General features: G+C 39.0%; 1 protein-coding gene and 1 long non-coding RNA gene across 16 annotated transcripts in view; one reads left to right on the top strand and one right to left on the bottom strand.

Moving 5' to 3' along the window:
* The window catches only part of LOC138745086 (uncharacterized), a 44867-nt gene extending 24273 nt beyond the window's left edge, over positions 1-20594 (bottom strand). For 5 of the 7 annotated variants that reach the window (XR_011346000.1, XR_011346003.1, XR_011346004.1 and 2 more), the window contains exons 1-5: positions 18307-20594; positions 13166-13305; positions 12956-13079; positions 10774-11007; positions 8328-8467 (exon numbers count right to left, since the gene is read on the bottom strand). This is a non-coding gene — a long non-coding RNA (uncharacterized lncRNA). The remainder of the gene's footprint in view (positions 1-8327; positions 8468-10773; positions 11008-12955; positions 13080-13165; positions 13306-18306) is intronic. The other 2 variants (XR_011346002.1, XR_011346001.1) reach the window with 2 other exon arrangements.
* The window catches only part of LOC138745082 (calcium-transporting ATPase type 2C member 2-like), a 51528-nt gene extending 26854 nt beyond the window's left edge, over positions 1-24674 (top strand). For 4 of the 9 annotated variants that reach the window (XM_069902170.1, XM_069902176.1, XM_069902171.1 and 1 more), the window contains 14 exons: positions 387-488; positions 908-997; positions 3000-3101; positions 3355-3511; positions 4531-4701; positions 6239-6336; positions 8829-8879; positions 9117-9283; positions 12196-12264; positions 12369-12485; positions 15110-15257; positions 18260-18355; positions 22100-22241; positions 23062-23258. In XM_069902170.1, coding sequence (XP_069758271.1) covers positions 387-488; positions 908-997; positions 3000-3101; positions 3355-3511; positions 4531-4701; positions 6239-6336; positions 8829-8879; positions 9117-9283; positions 12196-12264; positions 12369-12485; positions 15110-15257; positions 18260-18355; positions 22100-22241; positions 23062-23168 — 1617 coding nt within the window. In that variant the 3' untranslated portion in view covers positions 23169-23258. Of the gene's footprint in view, positions 1-386; positions 489-907; positions 998-2999; positions 3102-3354; positions 3512-4530; positions 4702-6238; positions 6337-8828; positions 8880-9116; positions 9284-12195; positions 12265-12368; positions 12486-15109; positions 15258-18259; positions 18356-22099; positions 22242-23061; positions 23259-24195 lie in introns of those variants that run through there. The other 5 variants (XM_069902169.1, XM_069902173.1, XM_069902172.1 and 2 more) reach the window with 5 other exon arrangements.
* Positions 24675-25900: the final 1226 nt, after the last annotated feature.

Here is a 25900-nt window from a genome sequence, read left to right as displayed (position 1 = left end):
AGCAGGCATAGATAATGGCTCTAACCAAGTCAAAGAGAACAAAGTAGTAATATTTTGAAGGCATGAGAAACACTATTTGGCTTTTAGAACTTTTTTTCAATGAGTAAAACCAAAATGGTCAAAGCTAGTTATTTTATATTTCTTATTTTGTTTGACATGAGCAGTTTTATCTTGAGACTACGCCCAAACCAATTTGCGTCTCCATTTCCAGAATGTAACCTGGACGCAAGTCAAGGTATGGCTGTATATGTAATGAGCTTCTTATAATGGGGAATACAAATAGCTGGAACATTTTTTAATGGTGTCATATCAAACATCCTCCAAATGTGTAATTGAAACTGCCATGACTTAGTATGGGTTGTGAAAGTTCTCTTTATTTGTTGTAGGTAACGGGCACAGGATACAATGGGAAGGGCAATGTGTATTTATCACCTAGTGGAGAGATCGCAAAGGCATTCTCTAATGAGTCGATAGGAAAACTGGTTGAAGTGAGTTGTTTAAAATCTATTCTTCGGTTGTGATTGGTATTTATTATCCATGCTGAGTAGTTAGAGGTGCCAAAAATGGCATTGGTGTCAAAAATGTTCCCTTCTGGAGGCCAGTCACTTGAGCCTTGTCTCTGAAATTTGGATCAAACGTCCATAGTTGTGTCTGAATGTGGTGCAGTCAGTTCTATCAGGACCTTCAGTGCAATTGTTTTAAGATGTGGGAGGAAAGAGCAGCCAGATGAAACCCATGCAGTCAAAGGAAGTACATGCAAACTCCACACTGCCAGCACGCAGATTGCTGGACCTGGGAAGCAGCAGCTCAACTAGCTGTGAGCTCAACATTGTGTTGCCTTACTTACAATGAACTAACGTACATAATTTCAGCATGTTTTACAATGTTCAAAACTTGTTTGCCGTAGGCCGGATGTTTGTGCAATAATGCTACAATCCTTAACGACACCGTGATCGGACAGCCAACAGAAGGAGCCTTGATTGCACTTGCAATGAAGGTAAAGTTGATGCACTTTTTGTTTTGCTGGACTATAACTCCATAGCAGAAAGTACAACTCAATGATTAGCATATTTTAAAAGAACCAAACCGTGGAAGGGGACGACAGTTTTGCAAAACTTAAATATTTACAATCACTATTTTGACATGAATTCCACTGAAGAACTTTCTGTTTGGGGTGAATGGTCACAATCCTGGTTGATTTTGTCCCCAATGGAAAGGTGAGTTTGTGATTGGGTGGGGGGTGGGGGGGAGTAGAAGTGTTTAAACCTGCCTTCCAAGCCACACATTACTGATTACTCAATTCAACCACCTTTTTACCAACCTAAAACCAATCTATTCTCCATTCTGGTAACTTCTAAGGAGGCAGTTTGAAATCTATAGCAGTGATTTGAATTCAAGTTTACTAATGATGCACAACTAGTTAGAAGTTTGGGTCATGAGAAGGACGCAGAGAGACCCCAGGGGGACGCAGAGAGGTTACATACAGGCATAGATGCAGTTTAAATTGCTGGCAAAGACTGTAGGGTCTGTTCCTCTGCTGTACTCTTCTATGTTCTTGAACTATATTCTCACACTGTCTCTATAACCCATAATGATTTTTGCATCTAGAAATTATCTAACTCCTTAAATATACTCTACAGCCCTCCATGATGATGAATTCTGCAGGTTTACCATTCTATGAATGAAGGTATTTCTCCTCCTCTCAGCTTTAAAAGTCTTGACCTGCAACTGGACATAGTTCCATCCCTCCCACCACAAGCCAGGAGAAATATTCTTTCTGCATCCATTCTCTCATGAAACTTGTCCTCCAATCTAAGCAACCTTCTCTTCATTCCTCTGCACTCTCTCCATTGCAGTCTCATCCTCCTTGTAGTGTGCTGACCAGAGGTGCACACACTACTTCAAATGGAGCCTAACCAGTACCTGTTTGTGTTGCAACTTTCGGAGATCTATAGGCATGGACACGTAGGTTTCTGTCAACATTTTTAAAGGCCTACAATTTACCATCAGTGTCTTGTTTGACTTCCCAAAATGCACCACCTCCTATTTGTCAGGATTAAATTCCATCTGTTCTGTCCAACTTTCTATCTGATCTAAGACTGCCTTCCTTACAATGGCACCAATTTTCATGTCATCCACAAAGCTTCCAATCAAACCTCCTCCATTAACATCCAAGTCATTAACATATTACCACAAACTGCAAAAGTCCTAAACTAATCCCTCTGGGACACCACTAATTGTAGCCTTTCCATCAGAAAAGGATCCTTCCACCTTTGCCTCCTGATCAGATTTACCAACTCATCTTGGATTCCCTGTGCCTTAACTTTCTAGTCCAGCAAACCACGTGGAATCTTATCAAATGTCTTAAAGTCCATCTAGACAATGTCTACTGGTATGGCTTCATAAATGTCCTTTGTCCCCTCCTCAAAATGTTCAAATTAGTGAAACCTATTTTCCCCACATGCAAAGCCATGTTGACTAATTCTGAACAGCTCCATTCTTTCCAAATGTACATCAATCCTATTCCTTTAAATAAAGAAACAACCTTAGCTATCCTCCAGTCTTCTAATGCCTCACCTGTGGCAAACAAAAATCTCTAGGTCCCCAACTATCTCTTCCCTTTTTTATATTCTGTAGAATTCTGGGGTTTTCTCATCCAGCCCCAGGGATCTATCCACCTTTAAATGTTCCAAGACCTTTGGGTGACCTGCACACCTGAAAACAATGCTATACTGATCTAATATCCTTGATTGGAGTAAATCCAAACTCGACTCTCAAATCTAAAACCATTTGTAGATTAATAGCTTACAATTGATCAAGGACCGAACAGATGAAAGATTAATGCAAGTATCGAGCAGACCAAAACTAAAATTGATTTCTTGCTGTTTTGTTTGAGGTCTTTGTGTATCTATCATTTAAGTATGGATATGACAGAAAATTCTGTTACTAATTATTGAGCATTGGTTTTAAAATGCAATAACTTGCATTCTGCTTTTAAGATGGACCTTGATCAGGCTCCACACAACTATACAAGGAAGAAGGAGTATCCATTTAGTTCAGAAAAGAAATGGATGGCAGTTAAATGTGTCCACAAAAGTCAGGTAGGAATTGTTTTTTTTTAAAAATGTAGGACCTTCTGGCCATGAGCTCTTGCTGCCCAAATGCACCCATCAACCTACAAATCCATGCAAGTTTTTTGAAGGGTGGGAAGCGCCCAGAGGAAATGCTCACTGATGCAGGGAATACGTACAAACTCCTTACAGACAGTGCCAGAGTTGAACCTTGTAGTATTGTGCTAAGCTATTTTGGTCAGAAGTTGTACAAAGCACTTACCAATTCTGCTTTGATTTAAAGGAAGCTGAAGAAGTTTATTTTATGAAAGGTGCATACGAGGCAGTTATTCAGTATTGTTGCAATTATAACAATGGTGGCATGCCAGTACCACTTACACCACAGCAGCGTGCAGAGTATGTCCAACAACAAACTAAGATGGGAGAAGAGGGCCTGCGTGGTAAGATCTTGTGTCCTGCTGAATCTTCTAATCCAAACATGTATAATTTCATACATCTAATTAGAATGCATTGCATGTCATAATAAATGATGCATGTTCGACATTGCTTTGCCTGTTTATTCCATCACGTGTTGATCTCCTATTGTCACCCACATTCTCCATTCATTTTACGAAGATAATTGGTTAATCTTTGCTCCAAAAAAAGGATGGTTTGGACCATGTCATAGATTGTATGGCAGCATATCTGGGACAGGACTCAAACCCAACTAGGGTCTATCCAATTAGTGGTAGAAGTGAAATGGCACAGAGTGTGTGACCAATGCTTGCAGCAGATTGTTCATCAGTTGTATTTTCTAATGAAATAGATAACCTCCATTTTAAGCAATAGTCTTTGTTGAACTCTGGGGAGGTGAACTGCTGAGAGATGAGCCAGATTAAATCCATGAGTTAAATGCCCCATGATGATGCTTCACGCACCTGAGCCCAGTTAGTTTGCCTGCATGAGTTCTTCATGCAATCTATCTGCCATAGTCCTTTAACCACCACTGAACTCCCCAACCTGAACCTTGCCCCCATCACAACCTTATGAAGCAGGCATTACATCAGAAAAATGTAGACTCTGAACCCTGGTCTTAAGATTTCCCCTTAAACTGAAGCAAACAGTTAATATCAGCAGTACATTTAGAAATGAGTTGTTTGGGTTTACTAAACCCCAGGCTAAAATTCAGGGCAATGGATTTGCTTCAGGCCATCACTGATCTTAAGTAGGGACCATCCAGAGCAGGTAGCACATGCATCAATAATTATTGCAACCAAAAACAAAGGCCATCTGGATGGAAATTCATCCTCTTACATACAGTAAACAGTTGATTGAAATTCAACAATTGTACATCGAACATTTTACGGGTATATTCCTTGTAGTAGAGGATGATTTTTCTATTTGTCCATGATGTATAATGTATGTTCAGGAAAGCATCAAGTCTGGTATTAATTGTCAGTCTCCTGTTTGCTCTTTTCAGTGCTTACACTAGCTGTTGGACATGAATTGGGCACACTTACCTTCTTGGGATTCATTGGTATTATTGATCCACCAAGATCTGAAGTCAAAGAAGCAGTTCAAATGCTTCAAGATTCAGGAGTTTCCGTAAAGATGGTCACTGGAGACTCCATGACTACAGCTATTTCTATAGGTACAAAGAATTTTGGCACTCTGTGATCGTTCTCAAATAACACTTTATTCAGTGTGGGGTTTATTGTTTAACGCCTGGCAGAATTCATAATAACAACTAAATTGTTTTCATTACAATTTACAAATCTCTGTAATATGTTTTTTATTACTGCAAATTAAATTTGAATATTTAAAGAAACTAGGAGATTGATACAGAAGGAGTTGGTGTGGCATCACATGCTTGTTAGCAGCAGTTTTCTGTGCCAACCTTCATTACTGCCCACCAGTTAGGACAGGATTTTGCTTGCAGCCATAAATCTGTTTATATTCTTTTCTGTCAGAAGAAGGCCAACATTTATTACCATTTCTAAATGGCTTGTATCTCATGGTGAAAGTACTGCTTGGAAAATGAGTTCCATGATGTGGACTTGATAATAAATGATCAGCAATATTTCAAAGTTGGATAATGTGTGACCTGTAAATGAACTCCTGACAGGTGCTTTCCCTTCTGGCTTATTTTCCCTGGGAGTCCTATTCAAGAAGCCCCACTGGATTGCAGCATTGAATTTTGCAGATCTGACTGCCGTAATAGGCTCACGGTAATCCAGTGAGATGTTCTGTCAAATATCTCGATCTCCACATGTGTTCAAGCCCAATTTCACATGCTTTTGATTAAAATGTACATTTACTGAAACAAAAGGTGTTGTGGTACAGGCTGTTCAGTGAAGGGAAGATTCCTTTTTAAAAGCAAACAGCTATTCTCAAATTTGAAATGCATGAAATGCATGTTCATTGTCGTCCAATTCTGTTCTGCGTTTGTGATAAATCTCTATACTTTGAACAAAGCCTGGTTTTCTGTTTTGTGATGCTTTGTTTATTCATGTGTGAAATGAACCATGTAGTTACTGAATGTTCTTGAGTTGTGCTAACATTTGATTTGTTCTTTTATTCTGCTTTGAGTTATTTAAATTAGCAATAAGTTTAAATGGATGTTGACTTCAATCTTCATCACATATTGGTGCCCAAAATTCAAACTGTGTCACTCAACATATAGCTGAACATTGTCAAGAAGCATTTTTGGGGGGAGGAAAAGGATTAGTTGGATGAATAGCCATTGCTTATCTGTTCTTTTAAAAAGAGATGGCTTGCTGTTTTGGGCTTTTTGTATTAAGCTGTTGGGGAAAAATATATTTCCTTCTCTGAATAATATACGTGTCAATGCCCTGATCTCGTGCTGAGCAATAAAGCAATTGAGGTTTGCAGTCCTTTAATTGTAATTTGTTTTGTTCAGATGTGCTGTGTGGGGTACATCATCAATAGATGTGACTTTGAGTTACCTTCTGGAGAATGGCCACTGACCTGGACAATTTGCTCCATTTCACACTCTGTAGATGCTCTGTAACCTGAGCATTATTAATTGGTTGCAGGGGTTTATCTTTTTAAATTTGAGCTTTGATACTTTCAAATTGTTTCTGTGGGATAGAAAATTCCAGAAATTGTCCCTGATGTAAAGCATAACCCTAATGTATAGCTAGAGATGATCTTTTCCAAACTTGCAGGGAGAAATGTTGGACTTTACAAAGATAATATGGAGGTGATGTCAGGGGAGCAGTTGGATCAGGCGAACGATGAAGATCTTTCCCGTATGGTCATGAAGGTAGGATTCCAATTCAAATTGAAAATGAACTTTGTCTTATACAATCAAAAATTGCTCTTTAATCAATTTTGAATACTTTAATAAGTATTCAAAAGTTGAATAAATACAGCAGTGGTTTTCCAGTGTTTAAAATTAGTCATTTCAGTGGTTTAGCCTTCAGGTAGGGAATGGATTTTAGTAATGCTGGTTTATGACGTTATATCCAATATGGTGAAGGATACAGAAATTTCTTATGGAGGCTTACGCTTCTGAAAAAGTGTGAAGAAGGTGTGGTTTTTCAGCTGCTTCAGTGCAGGACACATGGCCTGATGATCCCAATCCATCTGCAGGATTCATTCTGGAGCTGGGCATCTTAACGCACCTGATGCCCCTCTCACCAGTTTTCCCATTGTTAAAGGAATCCGTCACAATTTATCAGTTACATTTCAGTTGGTTTCCTATTCTCGTGCAAATATTTTTCCTGCTTTCGTAGTAGATTGAAGTTTTATGTCGAGTTTGGCAAGTTTGTTCTGCTGAATTTTTGTCTGATACTAAACCATATAGTTCATATTTAGACAGTCTGAACCCCTCATAATTTAGTACAACTTGATTGTCTCTCTTCAGCTCCTCTGCCCATTTAAAAAGAACCCTAGCCTATGTAATGTTTCCTTCGTGCTACAGTTTGCAATCCTGGCAGCAGTCCTCTAAATCTCCTTTGACTCCCCTCAAATGCTATTACATCTCGCTGGCAATGTGGTGAATAGACCTGCGTATGTCACTCTACCTGCAGCCTAACTAATGTTCAATGCAGTTCATCATAATCTCCCGTTCTTGTATTTAACACCTCAGATAATAAATTAAACCTCGATGCCTTTTTGGCCACAGTTTTCACTTGGCCCTTTTTAGAAACATTTAAAATTATGAAAGGGATAGATAAAATAGAGACAGGAAAATTGTATTCACTGATAGGTGAGACCAGAACTAGGGGACACAGCCTCAAGGTTCAGGGGGTAGATTTGTCGGAGATGGGGAAAAACTGTTTTTCCCAGAGAGGAGTGAATCTGTGGAATTCTCTGCCCAGGGAAGCAGTTGAGGCAACTTCATTAAACTTATTTAAGGTTCAGTTAGATAAATTTTTAAATAAGAAAGGAATTAAGGGATATGAGGAAAAGGCAGGTGGGTGGAGTTGAGTCAATGATCAGATCAGCCACGATCTTATTGAATGGCGGAACAGGCTCGATGAGCCGGATGGCTGACTCCTGCTCCTATTTCTTGTGTTCTAATCTGTAGCCAAACATTCCAAGGTCCATTCATTCTCCATTCATTCATGTCAATCAATACCCTTCCATTCACTCACTATTTGCTTACCCTTCAAATCTCTCAACTTGTATTCCTTCATGCTTCTGTAATTAGTTCCTGGTATGTCTGGCTACATGTAACCTTCTTGTGCATTAAAGAAATAGTATGGAATCGTACAAGCCTGCCCTTTGAGTCTATGATGTTCATCAAGCACTAATTTACACGAATCTGAACCAAACCTATACTTTCACCCCACATTTCCATTAACTCGACTTTAATTCTACTAACTGCCTGCACTAGGGCAATTTACAGTAGCCCATTCATCGGTTTAGATGATTTCATTAGCTGTGTGACGGATGTAAGATGTGAGAGTTTGAGATGATACAGGTGTGAGTCTTAAATCCCCCAAAAAATGTTGATAAGTGTGTAAAAAAACACAAATTCTAGTGGAACTTGGCAAGTCTCTCAGCGTCTCCAGGAGGTAAAGATTTATCATTAATGTTTCGGGGTTGAGTCGGAGTTCATTTTTGAGTCTTTACTACAATCAGTGTCTGCAGACTTTTGTGTTCCACGTGATAAGCATATAAAAGTTTTGCTTCTATTGGCAGTGTTTGATTGCCGAAATGCACAAACCCTATCAACCTGCTGGAATTTGCCTTGCTGACTTTGAACACTCATTTAAGCCTGCAAAACAAACAACATTTTTCTCTGACCTGATCCTTGGAGGTTCTCTCCCAGTTATGTCCTCTGCAATCATCTGCATCCACTGTCTTCCACTTGTATCCCTGGAGGGCAGCAGGATCTCCTCTTCAAATTTTCTTCATTCCCTCGGGTGGCCTTTTTGTCACGCCACCTTTAAGAATGATAGTGGAGCCATGATTTTGGGTCCCGAGCTGGTGTATGGCAGCAATGACCAACACCATCATTATTGATGACTGACTTCAGTTATGATAATAAACTGACATCTTGGTTTACTTTGTACAAACATGGGTTGAATCCACATAGCCTTCTCAGTGCTTGTTTAAAGTCGATACATCAACACAGGAACCTGGTCCCATCCACCCACCTTCTACTTGTGGTTTTATTGCACATTTTGTAATGGAACTTTAAAAATGTGAAAAGCAGTATTTTGTCGTGATTATCTTTGTACTAACATGTGTTGCTTTTCCCTTCACCTGCATTTTGCTCCCCATTCTCCCTGCTTCTACTCTCAGGTGGCTATATTCTTTCGAACAAGTCCAAAACATAAGCAGAATATTATAAAGGTATGACTTTATAATTGAGATAATTAATTCTTCCTTCCTTCCTTCTTTCATGCTATCAATATACATCTGTCAGCTATTTTGAATGGAACAAAACCATTGTAATGTTAATTGAAATTGCTACAAATTGCAACCATTTCATACACCCCAAATTTAAATTAACCACAAATGTGTTAACTATGTATGTTGGCTGACCATGAAAATGTACAGCCATTTATATCTTTACTTGATGCTCTACAGGCTCTCCAGAGCAATAATGCAGTTGTGGGGATGACTGGAGATGGTGTGAATGATGCCATTGCTCTCAAATCTGCTGATATTGGGATTACCATGAGAGGAACAGGAAGTGATGTCAGTAAGGAAGCAGCTGGCATGATTCTAGTGGATGATGATTTTTCATCCATTTTGTGAGTATTCTAGTAGTTTTGATGAACAAGTTTTCATAAAATGTTAGAAACAACTTTTTTTATATTCTATATGCAGAGTTTGTTTTGTACATTTTGGCTTTACTTTGTAGGCCTTTATGAATACAAAATAAAAATGAATTCTTGCTATAAGACTGAACAAGGTTCCAGTGGAATATCTGTACATAAACTGTTGTTAGTGGTTGATCTTGGTCAGAATGCAAGTTATTTTTATTCTGTAGTAAAAGCATGCTGCTATCTTTCATAGACCTGAACTCAGCCCAGTATTTCTCTTAAAATGTGAAGGAGGAAAAAATTCATATTTGTTGTCAGAGTACATCATGTACATCATTGAGATTTTTGTGGGCGAGGCAGAAATACAGTAGTGCAAAAAACTGTACACAGTGTGTACATGTAAACAAGTTCTTTTGAATAAAAAATCTCTATAACTTTTGATACCTAATCTAAACCATTCCTTAAAACCTGCATCTCACAAAGGTTGAAAGAGATGGTTATCTTTACCAGGATTGGCAAGAGAGAAACTATTATGGCCAAAAGATTTCCTAAATTGTGTCCATATTCTCAACCTATTTCTCATTATCAGCTTATGTCAATTTCGAAAAGGAAAAGGGTAAAGAGGAACCTAAAATTGGCAACATGGATAAATTTTTAGAGAAATTCAATTCCATTTCTACCCAAGAGGGGCAATTCTCTGGTTTATCTAAATTTACCAATAAAAGTAGATTTTGTATGTTAACCACCCAATAGTAAAATTTAAAATTTGGAAATCATAGATTCCATTCCATTTAGTCTTTTGAAGATGAGTTTTATTTATACGAGGTTGTTTTCCTTGCCATATGTATGAAGAAATAAACAAATCCACTGAAACAAAAAAAATTAGGAATGAAGATTTGTAAAGTTTGAAAAAGATACAAAAAAATTGGGGTAAAATGTTCATTTTAATTGAATTGATACATCCAATCATTGTCGTGGATAAAGGTGACGATCCTAATGATGATTCTTTAATTAAATAATACCAAAAAGTTTTCTTTCAATAGATTTTTAATAACTAGTCATTGTAATTCCCAAATATCTGAATTGGGATTTCACTATTTTAAATGGGGAAATTAGAATAACTTGAAGAAGATCCTTTTAGTGGTAATAGTTCACTCTTATTCAAATTTAATTTATAGCCCAAAAATTGGCTAACTTGGGTAAACAAAGTTAACCCTTCTCTCTACATATCCAATTGTGCAGCATTGTTGAAAAGTAGGAGTCACTTTTATATTCATGGTGAAAAAACTGGTAAGTTGCTGGCAGGACAATTGAAGGGAATTTCAGCTTTTTTTTTAAAAAAAACCCCAAATTAACAAGATGTGGTTGAAAGATGGTAAAATGACTTTTTTGAGAATTTTACTCTAACCTTTGTAGCTCTGAATTTAATAAATAATTTCACTTCAATGTCAGTTTTTTTTTAGAATGACTTAACTTACCTACCCTTTCCCAGGATAAGTGTAGAAGTCAGGAGGCATCTACTTCTTAAGAGGAAATATCTTTAGTTGTATCCTCATTACAGTCTGGTAAATCTCCAGGGCCAGACAGATATCCTTTTGTCTATTATAAATCTTTCTCCAAATGACTTGTACCCCAGTTCAGCTCTATGTTCGATGCTTATTTAAGGATGAGAAGCTTCCTTCATCTTTTAATAAAGCGAGTATCTCTTTTTTCTGGAAAAAAAAAAGGAAAGATCCAACAGAATGTGCATCCTGTAGAGAACTATTTTGCTATGTAATGTAGATATGAAGATTTTATTTAAAGTTCTCACTCATAGATGAAAATATTTTTTCCATTAATTATTGATTCTGATCAAACTGGTTTTATTTAAAATTGTTATTATTATAACATCGATTATTGAATATCGAATATTTGTCTTCCACTCCAGTGATGGAATGTGTTCTTTCAGTAGTTGCTAAGAATGAATTTGATAGGGTGGAATGGGAATATTTGTTTGCTACTTTAGGAAAAGTTAACTTTGGTCAAGTTTTAAATTGTGAATTAAATTATTATATTCATATCCTACAGCTTCAACTTGTTCTTGTGTACAACAATCAAAACATTTTAGGCTTTATAGGGGAAATTGACAAGGTTCCCCTCTAAGTCCTTTGCTTTTTAACTTGGTAATGCTCTTCATGAGAGCAGATTTTACAGGAATAACTAGAAATGGTGTTGAACGTAAAAGTGTCTTTGTAGGTGGATGATCTTTTGCTCTTTATCTCAAACCCTGAAGTTTCTATACATGTAAAAAATGAAGAACTGTAAACAGATTATGAATGTAAACAAACTGTCTGCAATACAGAGAGAATGAAAAAAAATTTCCTAGGCTGTTTCCATTACCTTTTGAAGGTCTTTACACTCAGAGGTATTGGTGTCCCCACACCAGACTACGATGCAGCTGGTCAGCACACTTTCCATCACACTTCTGTAGAAATTGCCAGGGTTTCTAATGCCATACACAACCTCAGCAAACTCCTGAGGAAGTAGAGGCACTGACATGCTTTCTTTATGATGCCATTAGTGTGTTGGCTCCAGGAGAGATCCTCGGAGATAGTGACTCCCAAGAAGTTAAATTTTCTCACCCTCTCCACCTCTGATGGCTGGATTGTAAACCTCTGGTTTTCCCTTCCTGAAATCAACAATCAGCTCCCTAGTTTTGGTTATGTTTAGTGCAAGGTTGGTATTGGAGCACCATTCAGTGAAGTTTTCATTTTCCCTCCTGTATGCTGATTCATAACCTTTCTTTATACAACCATTGCCGTGGTGTCATTGACATTTCTGTAGCTGGTGTTATTGTCCAGCTGAGTCACATGTAAACACCTTCATGAAATAGAGTAACCTACCAAGCTATTATTTTATAGATCTGCAGTGGAAGAAGGCAAAGGAATATTTTATAACATAAAAAATTTTGTGCGGTTTCAACTGAGTACGTGAGTATAAATTTTACTGCTTAGTAAGAGGACACAAATTATTATTCCAGTTACACAATTGTCTTGGAGGACCCTAAAATTTAAATAAATTTTTAAATGTACAGGAGTATTTCAGCATTGAGTCTGATTGTTCTGTCTACAATATTCAACATGCCAAATCCATTAAATGCAATGCAGATTTTGTGGATCAATATTATTATGGATGGACCTCCAGCTCAAAGGTACAGCTCAAACATTATTATCCAAATTTTGTATTTAGGGCATGATTCATTCCTGTGGGGTTGTTGAGTCTGAGTCACGTTTGCTTGGTTTGTTTTACAAGTGAAGTGTGAATTGTATTAATGTTTTATTTTAATTTAAAGGTTTTATTTTCTATCTAGAGTAAAACCCCTGGTACCCAGCACCTATGGGGATTAGTAGATGCTGGATAAGGGAATTTTCCAGTTGCTTGAGATATCACGTTGTGCTGAGTGGCAAACTAACGGCAAGGCACACACCAATTTTAAACTTGCATTTTTTTTAACCCATTTATTTTACGTGATTTTTATTTTGCCGGTTGTTTGAGACTGTCAGTTGCTTGAATTCCGGATAATGAGTTTTCCTGTTAATAATGGGTTTAATTTAACTGTCTGGACTGAAATAGAATGAAGCCATTTTCTGAGGCTGCGTATTTTGTATAATTAATATGTACCTTCAGTTTATGGACTGTGATCCCGCTCCATGCCTTGTTTTTATTGGCTCTGGAAAATTCTCCTTTCCATCTATGTTCTTGTGCTCCAACTCTGGCAGCAAGTGGAACTTCCAATTTACTCCAGCTTTAAATGTGATGTATAGAAGAGTTGGATTATAGAGGAAATACAGGTGCAGTGGTAAACCATAGAGCCTCATTAACGTGATCTACCATTCAATTAGATCATTGTTGACCTGATCCTCGTCAATTCCAATTTCTGTTTCCTGAAACCCTTTGTAAAAAGCTGTCAGTCTCCACCTTGAATCGTGCTCCGCTTTCTGAGTAGAGATTTTCCAAAGATTCTGAAACTTCTTAAAGAAAAAAAAATCTCCTCATCCCCCAACTTAATAAATGACTCCCTTATTTGAAAACTATTCAAAGTTCAACTTTACTGTCCCAGTACATATATAACATCAAATACAACCCGAAGATTTTTTTTTCTGCAGGCCAGGCAGAATTTCTAATTACCGGCAGATGTACTCAAAGAAAGAATTGGCAGTGGGTGTGATGAAGGCAGTTACTAAGAAGTTGCTTTAGGAACTACCAAGGCTGTCGTTAAAGTGTTTATTTAAAAAATAAAAATAAAAAGTGAATAGCAACACCGAGGATTTGGCAGATACTGACGCCAGGAAAATGTTCAGGTACATCAATACACAGTAATAGATAATGAACAAAGTCCTTGAATGAGACTCTGCATGTCTTTTGTTCAGGAGTCTGGTAGTTGAGGGGAGGCAACTATTCCTGAACCTGGTGGTACAAGTCCTGTGGCACCTGTACCTCCTTCCGGATAGCAGCAATGAGAACAGAACATGTCCTGGGTGCACCGCTCTTTGGTGTCGAGCCCTTTCAGAATCCTATTGGTTACCTCTCACTCTGCTAAACTTCATGCAGTTTGGGCCTAATTTGCTCAATCTTTCCTCATAATATGCTAAACCAAATTCAGGGGAAAAACATGCTGGGAAAGGGTGAGGTTAGCACAGATTGATCTGGAATCAATACTATAGGTAACGGAATGCTTCAAAAATCAGTAAAAACACGATGCTGGTTTGGGTGCCTGCCAACATTTTGCTCAGACCTTGATAAAGGGCTCAAGCCCAAAATGTTGTTTATGGATCTTTATCTTTGCAACATAAAGTTTCTCCAGCATCGTGTTTTTAATTCAATCATGGTGTTTGCAGTCCTTCGTGTTTTAATTCAAATACTGCTTCATTACAGCTTAGGTGACTGTTCAGCTCCTCAATCTATGCTCAATCTCAGAACAATCTCACCATACTTTCCTATACTCATTTTCTGATGCCTATTCTCTCTCATATGCCTACCTACTCCCAGCTCATTCTCCTACAATCCACCTACACATTAATTGGAATTTATGCCAGCCATTCCATCTACCAGCCCAAGCCTTTGGGATGTGGGAGGATACCGGAGCACTCGGATGAAAGCCACCTGGTCACAGGGTGAACGTGTAGCTCAGGAATGAGCGTGGCTCACTGGAGTTGTGAAGCTCCAGGTCTGTCACCAGCTCTACTGTAGATTGGTGGTTGATTTATTTTAGGGGCTATGGAAGGGGAAAACAGCTGGCCAATGTATCAAAAGGAGATTCCGTATCTTTTTGTTCCTGAGGTCCTGATAATCTAAAATGAGGCACAGCATCTCATGAATTTCAAGCATACCAGGTAGAAAGCACAGTAGACTGCAGGTTGACCTACTGCCTCATAGAGCCTGCAACCTGGGTTCAATACTGAACTCCAGTACTATCTGTATATGTGTTAAAAGTAATAGTTTCCACCAATGAATAGTTCCGGTAGATATAAAGTTGTATTTTGCTCTGGTGTGACGTGGTTAGCTTAGCAGTTAGCTCAATGTTATTTCAGCGTTTGAATCCCACACTGTCAGTATGGAGTTTGTACATGCTCCCCGTGTCTGCATGAGTTTCCTCCAGGTTCCCTGGTTTCCTCCCATTCTTCAAAACGTACTGGAGGTAGTAAGTTAATTGGGCTGCATGGGCCAGTGAGCTACCATACTATACGTTTAAATTCAAATCTTTGTTTTTCTAGAAATGTAAATTTGTTGGGTATGTATTTGGATGATTTTTTTTCTGCTCTTCTCTTTCTATAGTTTAGGTGTTGAGCCAGTTGATAAGGATGTAATTAAACAACCTCCAAGGAGTATGAAAGATCCCATTCTGAATAAGGGCCTACTTATTAAAATATTATTCTCAGCGGTTATAATTATGAGTGGCACCCTTTTTGTTTATTGGAAGGAGGTGTGTATGATTACAAACTTGATCTCTTGATGACAAATAATCCTTCTTTGTGCCTACCATATCCAATCATTGTTCTGCAAAGTGTATTTTGTTCATTTTTATCTTAAGGAATCATGCCCAGATTATAAATTGACAAATTAGTGACTGGAATTTGTCTTTTTGTTCCATTGAACATTGAGATACCTCCATAAAACGGTCTCATTGATTTTTTTTAAAATCCAGTGTCATGAGTTCTTAGTTGTGCTTTTGACTCAGGCATTTCTAGGATTTGAAAGAGGATCTGGAAAAGGCACAATGTCCTCTAAGTAGGTAGCCCAGTGATAGAATTCCTGGCTAAGGTTTTTGGGTGTATTGGACCCAACAGAGCAAAATGAAAGTGATCGGACTTGTCAATCTCATCAATGTGCTGTTGAAACTCAAAAGAGATCAATGATGCTTCTCTCCTGATTGATTAAACACACAGGGCCCTCCATAATGTTTGGACAAAGACTTTTTTCCTTTATTTGCCCTTGTGCTCCACAATTTTATTCAAGGTTATTTGTTTACATTTTGGTTTGAGAATATAGAAATGACAGCACTTCTTATACATAGTCCCCTCATTTCAGGGCACCGTATTTCAGGGATAGCTGTTTGTGATTATGGTCTGGGCATGTTTAATTGCTTCATTGGTGCAGGTAAGAGAGAGCTAGGCTTCTAAGCTTTTGATCACCTTTGGAGTCTGTAGTTGCCACTTTTCTACATAAGGACCAGAGTTGTGCCAATTAAAGTTAAACAAGCTGCTATGAGGCTGAAAAAACAAGAATAAAACAGTAAAAGATATTGCCCCAACCTCAGGATGACCAAAATCAACAGTTTGGAACATAATTAAGAACAAAGAGTATACTGGTGAGCTCAGGGTCTGGTATTCCAAGGAAGATCACCACGCTGATGATGAAGAATTCTTATCATAATGAAGAAAAAATCCCCAAACGGCTGTTTGACAGATCAAAAAACACTCTTCATGAGGCAGGTGTGGATGTGTCGATGACTGCTGTCTGCAGAAGACTTCATGAAAGAAATACAGAGGCTACATGCAAACCACAAGTTAGTCACAGAAACTAGATGGCCAGATTATTATTTACCAAAAAACATTTGTAAGAACCTGCAGAATTCTGGAAAAAAGGCCTAGTAGACAGATGAGACCAAGATTAACCTGTGTCAGAGTGATGGCAAGAGCAAAGTGTGGAGGGGCAAAGGAACTGCCCAAGATCCAAATTATACTACCTCATCTGTGAAACATGGGGGGGGTGTTATGGTCTGGGCGTGTGTGGCTGCCGCAGGTACTGGCGCACTTATCTTCACTGCTGACGGCAGAAACAAAATTAATTCTGAGGTGTATAGAAGCATCTTATCCACTCAGGTTTGAGCGAATGCCTCCAAACTCACTGGACGATGCTTCATCCTACAGTAAAATAATGATCGCAAATATTCTGCTCAAACAACAAAGGAGTTTTACAAAGTTTAAAAACTGGAAAATTCCTGAATGGCCAAGTCAGTCACCCCATCTAAATCCAATTGACCATGCTTTGCATACGCTGAAGAGAAAACTTGAGGGGACAAGCCCCCGAAATAAGCAGGAGTTGAAGATGGCTGTAGTAGAGGCCTGGCAGAGCATCACCAGAGAAGATACTCAGCACCTGGTGATGTATATGAATCACAGATTTCAAGCAGTCATTGCATGCAAGGGGTATGCAACAAAGTACTGAACATGATTACTTTAATATACACACCATTGTTATGGCCCAAATATTATGGTGCCCTGGAATGGGGAGACTATATGTAAAAAGTGCTGTAATTTCTATTTGGTCAAACCAAAATGTATGCAAATAAAATCTGGAATGTGCACTTCAGTTGGATGTGGATTGTTTGATAACAAATTTAAAACTGTGGAATAAAGAGGAAAGAAGTATCTTTCTCCCCAAATATTGTGGAGGGCACTATAAATGTACTACTTTCTGTGAACAATTTCTCCCAATTGACCTGCTCGCTCCCCCGCCCCTCCCACCCCCTCCACAATCCTGCTGCATTACACAGCCCAGGATATGGGTGGGAGTGGATTAGTTTGGAAATGAGAGATCTGGAGGTACCAGGAAGACCAATCCACTCATACAGCTTCTCAAAAGTGCCACATAAACTATTTCATAAATATGTTTTTGGAGCAGATCAAATGGTCCTTTAAATCTTGATAAGCATGCTGGGTTTTTTTTTGTTGTTGCCTGTTTTCATTAAACATGGTGCAGCTAACAGAGAGGCTGCCTCATAGCACTGTTGATCTGTGTTCAATCTTGGCCTTGGGTGCTGTCTGCGTGGAGTTTCTATGTTCTCCCTGTGATTGCTGGTTTCCTCTGGCAGCTCTGGTTGCCTCCCACATCTGAAAGGTGTGAGGATTGGTGAATGAATTTCCACCATAAACTGCCCTTTTTTGTGTGAGTGGTAGAATCTGGGTGAATTTACTGGGAATTTGGGGAAAAACTGAAATGAATTAATATAGGATTATTGTAAATGTGTAGTTCATGTGTAGGTCTGTTTCAGTGTTATCTGTCTGTGATTGTTTGCTATATTCACAGCAGTGGCAAATAATCTATATGAATTTTGTGCTGTTTCACCCAAGATAATAATCGGTGAAAGATCAGGACCCCCATTTCAGAATTGGAATTTGAACCTGTGTTACAAAATTTGTTGTTTTGTGACATTACAGGTGCAAACATTTCTATAAACAGCATTTTTTTAAAAATAAATAATAAATTGGGGCAAAAGACAAAGTGAGTGATGTCTATAATTCATTGTCTATTCAGAAATCTGATGGTGGAGGGGAAGAAAGTATATTTGTACAGTTAATTGTCTCCAATACATGGAAATCATATTTCAGAAACTATGGATCTGAAAGAGTAAGATAAATGGTGGTTTTAAATAATATATTTTTCTGCTTTTGTAACTTTAAACCATCACTTCATTTATAACAGCTTTCAGAGGGGAAGATTCCCACGAGGTCCACAACCATGACATTTACCTGCTTTGTCTTCTTTGATATGTTCAACGCTTTAAGTTGTCGCTCTCAGGTACCAAGTGATTTTTGTTTATTCTGAAATTGATTTGTATTTTGTATCAGTTTTGAGTGGGAGCATCCTTGTCTCAAGTCAGCAAATTGCATACGTGTACCTAAGTGCAATGCACAAAAGTGCTGGAGAAACATGGATCAGTACGTGGAACTATGATGTTGTGGCCGTCACAGAGACTTGGTTAGAGGAAAGGCAGGATTGGCTGATGCAGGTACCAGGTCTTCGGTATTTTAAAAGAAATAGGTTGGGAGGTAAAGGGGGGGGGGGGGTTGGTAGGGAGTAGTATTACTGGTCTGGGATAGCATCACGGCTATAGAAAAGGAGGACACTGAAGAGGGAGTGCCCACTGAGTCGGTGTGGGTGGAAATCAGAAAAAGGAAGGTGCTATCACTGTGCTGGGAGTCGTCTATAGGCCCCAAAACATCCCTTGGGACACCAAAGAACAGATAAAACAGGCAGATTTTGGAATGGTGCAGGAAATACAGGGTTGTAGTTATGGGTGATTTCAACTTCCCTAATATTGATTGGCACTTACTAACTGCAAGAGAGACAGATGGGGCTGAATTTGTCAGGGGTGTTCAAGAAGGATTCCTGACAGTGTGTGGACCAGCTGATGAGAGGAGAGGCCATACTGGATCTAATTCTGAGTAACGAATCTGGCCAGGTGGTGGACCCCTCTCAGTGGGGGAGCATTTTGATGAGACAGATCACAACTCCCTGAACTTTAGCATAGCTATGGACAAGGATAAAAGCAAACAAAATGGGAAAGTTTTTAACTGAGTAAATTGGAAACTGATGCTCGAGGGTGAAAGCACAGAACTAATGTGGAGGAAGCTTAAGTCCCTGGGGCCAGACGTGATATACCTTCGGCTGCGGTGGGAAGTGAGAGAAAAGCTAGCTGGGGCAGTAGCTAGAATCTTTGAGTTCTCTTTGGCCACAGGGGAGGTGTTGGAAGAATGGAGAATGGCAAATGTAGTCCCCTTGTTTTTTTTTAAAAAAAGGTAATCAGGAGAATCCTGGGAATTATAGACCAGTGAGTCTTACGTCAGTGGTGTGCAAACTAATGGAGAGGATTCCTGAGGATAGGATCTATGAGCATTTGGAGAAGTACTCAAGGAAAGTCAGCAGGGCTTTGTGAAGGGAAGGTTGTGCCTTACGAGCCTAATGGTGTTTTTTGAGGAGGTAACAAAAGAAATTGATGAGGGTTGGGTAGTAGATGTGGCCTATTTGGATTTTAGCAAGGCATTTCCAAGGCCCACTATGAGAGATTCATTCAGGAAGTCATGAGGCATGTGATCCATGGAACCTTGGCTGTGTGGATTTTTAAAAATTGGCTTGCAGGTAGAAAGCAGAGAGTACTAGTAGAAGGAAAGTATCTGTCTGGAGGTCGGTGACTGTCAGAGTTCCGCAGGGATCTGTTCTGTGACCCCTGCTCTTTGGTTTTTAATATAAATGACCAAAATGAAGAGGCGGAAGGATGGGTCAGTAAGTTTACAGATGACAGAGGATGGAGGAGTTGTGGATGAAGCTGAAGTTTGTCAAAGGTTACAAGAGGATAAAGACAGGATGTAGAGTTAGGCAGAGAAGTATTTCAATCAGGATAAGTGTGAGGTGATGTATTTTGAAGGCTGAGTGACCTTGGGGTTCAAATCCATACATCCCTCAAAGTTGCTGCACAGGTTAATAGGATAGTTAAGAAGGCCTATGGGACGCTGGGATTCATTAATAGGGGGATTGAATTCAGGAGTAAAGTTCATGTTGCAACTCTACAAATCTCTGGTGAGACCACGATTAGAGTATTGTGGAAGCTTTGGAGAGGGTTCAGAGGAGATTTAACTGGATTGGAAAATTTCTTATGAAGCATGTTTAGCAGAGCTGAAACTTCTCTTTGGAGCATAGAAGGATGAGAGGAGACGTAATTGAGATCTACGATTATGAGAGGCATAGACAGGGTGGACAACCAGCACCTGTTTTTCAGGGCAAGATCACCAGAGGACAATTACAAAGTGAAGGGAGGAAAGTTTAGAGGAGACATCTGGGGTAAGTTTCTTACCCAGAGTTGTGGGTGTCTGGAATGCCTTGCTGGGTTGGTGGTGGAGGCTGAAACATTAGGGGCATTTAAGAGATTTTTAGATAGGCACATGAATGGAAGAAAAATAGGGTTACAGGTTAGTACTTTTTTAAGGAATATATGGGTCAGTACAACTTTGAGGGCTGAAGGGTCTGTACTGTGCTGAAGTGTTCTATGTTCTAAACTCAGCAGATCACGCAGCATCTATAGGAAACAAATGGTACCCAATGTTTCAGACCTGAACCTGTGATGAAGGACTCTCCGTAATGTTGGTTACCCTTTGCTTCCAATGGATGCTGTGTGACCTGCTGAGTCTCTCCAGCATTTTTGTGTATTGAATGACAATCACAGAGTCTATAGACTTTCTTGTTTAACTCTGTGATCATCAATCCAGCATATTACAGAGAGAAGTCCCAGCTTTTGGGTGACAGGTAAAGCCAAGACCATATCTTCCCTCTCAATTTCAAGTTGAATTCTCAATCACATTATGCCTTTGTGGTTTTTGTTTCCAGGGTGTGGGTGCAGCTGGTGAAGTTGATGTGTATTAACTAATTACTAATTGAACCTCAAAGGTGATAGTGGGCCTTTTTCTTGAATTACTGCAGCCCACTCTGTGAAGGTACCCACACTATAGTATTGGGTATGGAGTTCAGGTCTAGACCATGAATGATCAGCTGTTGATGGTCAGAAGGGTATACAACTTGGAGAGGAGTGCGCATGTGGTGATATTGCTGTGCATCTGCAGTTCTTGTCCTTCTTACTGGAGTAAGAGGAGGTGCAATCATTTATGGACTGGCCAGTGCATTTTGTAAAGGCATGGAGAAGTGACTATTAGATGGTGTGCCAATTAGGTGAGCTTCTAAATTCTGAATGTGGTTGAGCCTCTTGTGAGATGTTTGTGTAGAGTATTCCATAACACTGCTTATTCTGCCTTGGAGATGGTGGAAAGGCTTCTAGAGATTTGTCACATTGCAGGATACACAGCCTCTTGCCCACAGCCTTAATTTGGCTGGCCCAGGTGTGACCCACTCCTGGCCCCAGGATATCAATGATGGGTGACTTAGCAAATGTAATGATGTTAAAAACGCAAGAGAATGTGGTTAAACTGTTTAACATTGGTGGCTATTGCCTGGCATTTGAATGATACAAATGCTACTTGAATGTTAGCTTGAACTTGACTGTGGTTTAAAGTAGCCATTCGCAACCCTTTTTTGATTATGTCCCCTTTGGGAATCTCATTCAATGTTTATGGGCCCACTTCCTTATGAAGTAGTCAAGTTTTGGTTTCTTCCATACTTCTCTCTTAACTACACAAAAAAAATCCAAAGAATTTGTTGCTTGAGATGAAAAGGATCGAGGCTTTTATTTAAATAGGCCATGGCCCCTGGCAGGGAGGTATGGTAGGGGGGAGGGGGGGGTGATGTGGTAGGGGGGAGGGGGGTGGTGTGTAGGGATCCCTCATTGATAATGGCTGGTCTAAAGTATGATGCATGCAAGATGGACATCCTTTGAGAAGAGGTTGACGGAATTGAACATTGTGTAATCAACAGGGAATGCACTTGCTCTGATCATGTGATGTAAGAAGTCTCAGTAATGTGTTTTCAAGATTCAGCATCTTGTCATGTACATGTCTTAATGACTGATGATTTATATCTGTTATTTTTTCTTTCTAGACAAAATCAATATTTGAAATAGGTTTATTCCGAAACCGTATGTTTGCTTATACGGTGCTTGGTTCACTTTTGGGGCAAATGGCTGTCATTTATTTCCCACCTCTACAAAGAGTTTTCCAGACGGAGAGCCTTGGACCACTTGGTATGGAACTGGAGGATAGTTAGTGGATTTTCACTTTATTGATTTACCTTCAAAATTATTTTTCTATAGTAAAATTAGTTGTTAATTTATGCAGCACATTTCAGTGGCCATAACTTAGCTTTTGCAGTATTTAAAAGATATTTTCAATTAAATTTTAATTTTAAAAAAAATTAAGACATGGTAAAAGTCCCTTCCGGTGTCACCTCAATATCCAAATTAACCTACAATCCTTGTACGTTGTGATGGGTGGGAGCACCCAGAGGAAACCCACCCAGACAAAGGGAGAACGTACAAACAGTGCAGGATTCGAACCAGTGTCACTGGCACTGTAACACCTACCCTAATTGTGCTGTCCTCGCTAGGCTAACTGTGTCAATTTGGTTGATTCGTGCAAGATAATGTTCAGACATTTTAACCCTTTGCCAAAATGTTTAAATATAGTTAACATCAAAACAACAACAATCAGTTTGAAACTGGTTATTGGATGTATGGATAGAATATGAAGACCACATAGCTCTCCTGGCATGATCTTTTTTAAATAGTGGAGAAAACGGAAAGGGCATAATGGTCCATATGCCTAACTCGCAGGATGACACTTGGAATCTAATGATGCAAGTATAATAAAAAAAATTCAACAACATTTGAAGGTTTTAACATCCCAGAATCCGCCAAGTTCAGATGATTCATCATAATTGTCAAAGTTTTATAACCCTAACCTATATGAATTGCATTTTAGACTAAAGTGATATGGAAAGGAAGAATCGACTGAGCTTTACCCTTTGAACACTGATCAAATTGTCTGCTTTCTAATCCTTTACAGATTTGCTGTTCTTGGTCGGATTAGCCTCTTCTGTTTTCTTTGCATTGGAGCTGTTGAAGTTGATTGAAAGGATGTGTCTAACAGCTACTCAAAGGAAAAATAGTTGAAATTTGGAAATGCACCCAAGTTGATTGAAAAGTAAATGTGTTGCTATCTTGTTACACCTTCATTTTTATAAAACTTGAAAGGCTTTGAAATGCAATGGTGAACAAGTTTTATTTTTCCTCGCGATTGAGAAGTTGCCCAGGAGGAAGCTACTTTGAATTTTATGAAGGTTCTGATGTCTTTAAACAGCAAGATTCCTCAGCATTTAAAAATGATGACTTATTTCCACAGGCAGTTACTGCAATTCTGCCAAATATTTATTGTTTTCAAAGAGCTCTCAAGTTGGTGGCACAGTTGGCTGTTGCAGCACCAGGAGCTGGGATTCTAATCCTGCACTGTCTGTAAGGAGTTTGTACATTTTACCAGTGTCTGTGGGTTACCTTTGGGTGCTCCAGTTTCCTCCCACCCTTCAAAACGTGCTGGGTTGTAGGTCAATTTGGTGGCACAGGCTCAAGGGCCTGTTGCCGTGCTGTATGTCTAAATTTAAATGTAATATTTAAATAGATTTGCTGAAGGAATCTATCCTAGTTTTAAAGCTTCTTGAAAGTGCATGCAATTATGCCACTTCTCATTTTGCATCCCTCAATATTTAAAAAAACACAATGATATTTAAGAGAAGCTCTGGGTGATTTAAAAAAAATAAAGTATCCATAAATGCACTGGAAATGAGGGATTGGCTCGTTGGGCTATTTTAGAGAGCAATTATTTCCGATGACATAGACCAGGAAAGCTATTTCCTCTAAAGGGCACGAGTGAACCTGATGGACTTTCTGTGGTGAACATAACTAAATTTAAACTGAAAATATTGTATCAGTAAACTAATTTTATATTGTCACAAAATTCAAAAGAGGTTATTCATATAGATAATGAAAAATAAGATGATTGAATAATTAAAATTAATTAATGGAGAAAACCCTATCAAATTGCAAAAATCACATTTTTGTAAACATTTCAATGACTTTAATTTCTGAATTGAAATCAAGTTGCCCTCCTTAAGTATAATGCTCCAATGGGCCTTCTTACCTGTAGAAGAATTGAAGCAGTTGTTGGAATAACAAATCTGATTCAGTGGAAGAGGAACTGGCTCATGTCAATACACCTTCTCCAGAAGATGGATCAAATGGTGCAAGAAGCATTTTGTGAGGTCAGTAAATTGTGGTTTTCTTTCCAGTTAAGTAGCATTAAGTGAGTGACGCTCTCTCTGCTAATCAGAGATACTCGTGAATAATCTGTGCAGGCACACTGATTGACATTTCTGTGCTGACAGTGAATGGCAAGCCTGGTGTACCCTTTTAAAATCTGCTTCATTTACTTTTGTAGTTTCCATGTCAATTACTTCATTCTATTCATTTTACAGTGGCCATAAATTCAGAATATTATTTTTGACACTGTCTCCCTCCCACCCCATCCAAGTATCTATCCAATTTATTCTTAAAACACTCGATCGAGCCCGCATTCACCACATCAGATGGCAGCTGAAATTTCCCTAATGTTCCCCCTAAATCTTTCCCCCTTCAGCTTAAAACTGACATATTTATCTTCCCCAACCTATGTGGGGAAAAAGCTTACTCGCATCCACTCTCCATCAAATCTCCCCTCATTCTTCTTTGCTCCAAGGAATAAAGTCCCATCCTAGTAAATCTTCTCTGCCCTCTTTCCTCCTTATTGATATCCTTCCTGTAGTTAGGTGACCAGAACTGCACACAATGTTCCAAATTTGGCCTCACCCACAACTTTAACATCCCAACTCCTATAGTCAATAAAGGCTAAGATACCAAAAGCTTTCTTTATAACCCTGATCACATAACCATGGCTTCAGGGAATAACGTATTTGCATTCCCAGATCTCTCTGCTTCTCTGCACTCCTCAGTGCCTTATCATATACTGTATATCTCCTACCTTGGTTTGCTCTCCCAAAATGCATCACCTCACACTGGTCTGCTTTAAACTTCATCTGCCACATTCTGGCCCATTCTCTCAGTTGGTCCAGATCCCTCTGCAAGTTTTCAAAATCTTCCTCGCTGTCCGTAACACCTCCAGTCTTTATGTTATCAGCAAATTTGCTGATCCAATTTATCATATTATCATCCAGATCATTGATATAGACAACAAACATCAACGGTCCCAACACAGGTCCCTGAGGCACACCACTAGTCAGCATTCAGTAATTAAAAAAACAATTAAAATTAGACATACAGAACAGTAACCAGTCCTTTCGGCCCATGAGTCCATGCTGCCCAATTACACTCAATTGACCTATAGCATTGGTACTTTTTTTTTGAATGGTGGGAGGAACCCAGAGCCCCTGAGGGGAAAACTCAGGCAGCCATGAGGAGAAGGTACAAACTCCTACAGACTGTGCAGGATTCTAAGCCTGGTCCTGATTGCTGGTGCTGGAACAGTGTTGAACTAACTGTGTCGCCTATTTTCATGACACAAAATAAATAAATGAATCAGACATTTAGCATAGTCAAACTTGGTTCGTACCAGGATAGCTGGGAATATCTGAAGCATTCGGTATTATCAAGGAAGGAGGTGGCTACATCAAGATTTCGACTGAATCTCGGTCCAACTTTGAATTTGGTAAGGAAATACAAAGTTTACGGTGCCTAATGGTCCTCATTTTATCACAATAGTTCAGATTTTGTAGCTGGGGATTCTCTTTTCTTCCATGTCTTCTTTAGCTACATTCCAAATGCTGTTCACTAGGCTTGGTATTCCTGATCTACTTTAA

Source organism: Narcine bancroftii, chromosome 10 (assembly GCF_036971445.1).
Source record: "Narcine bancroftii isolate sNarBan1 chromosome 10, sNarBan1.hap1, whole genome shotgun sequence".
NCBI lineage: Eukaryota > Metazoa > Chordata > Chondrichthyes > Torpediniformes > Narcinidae > Narcine > Narcine bancroftii.
This window is presented reverse-complemented; position numbering and strand designations above follow the sequence as displayed.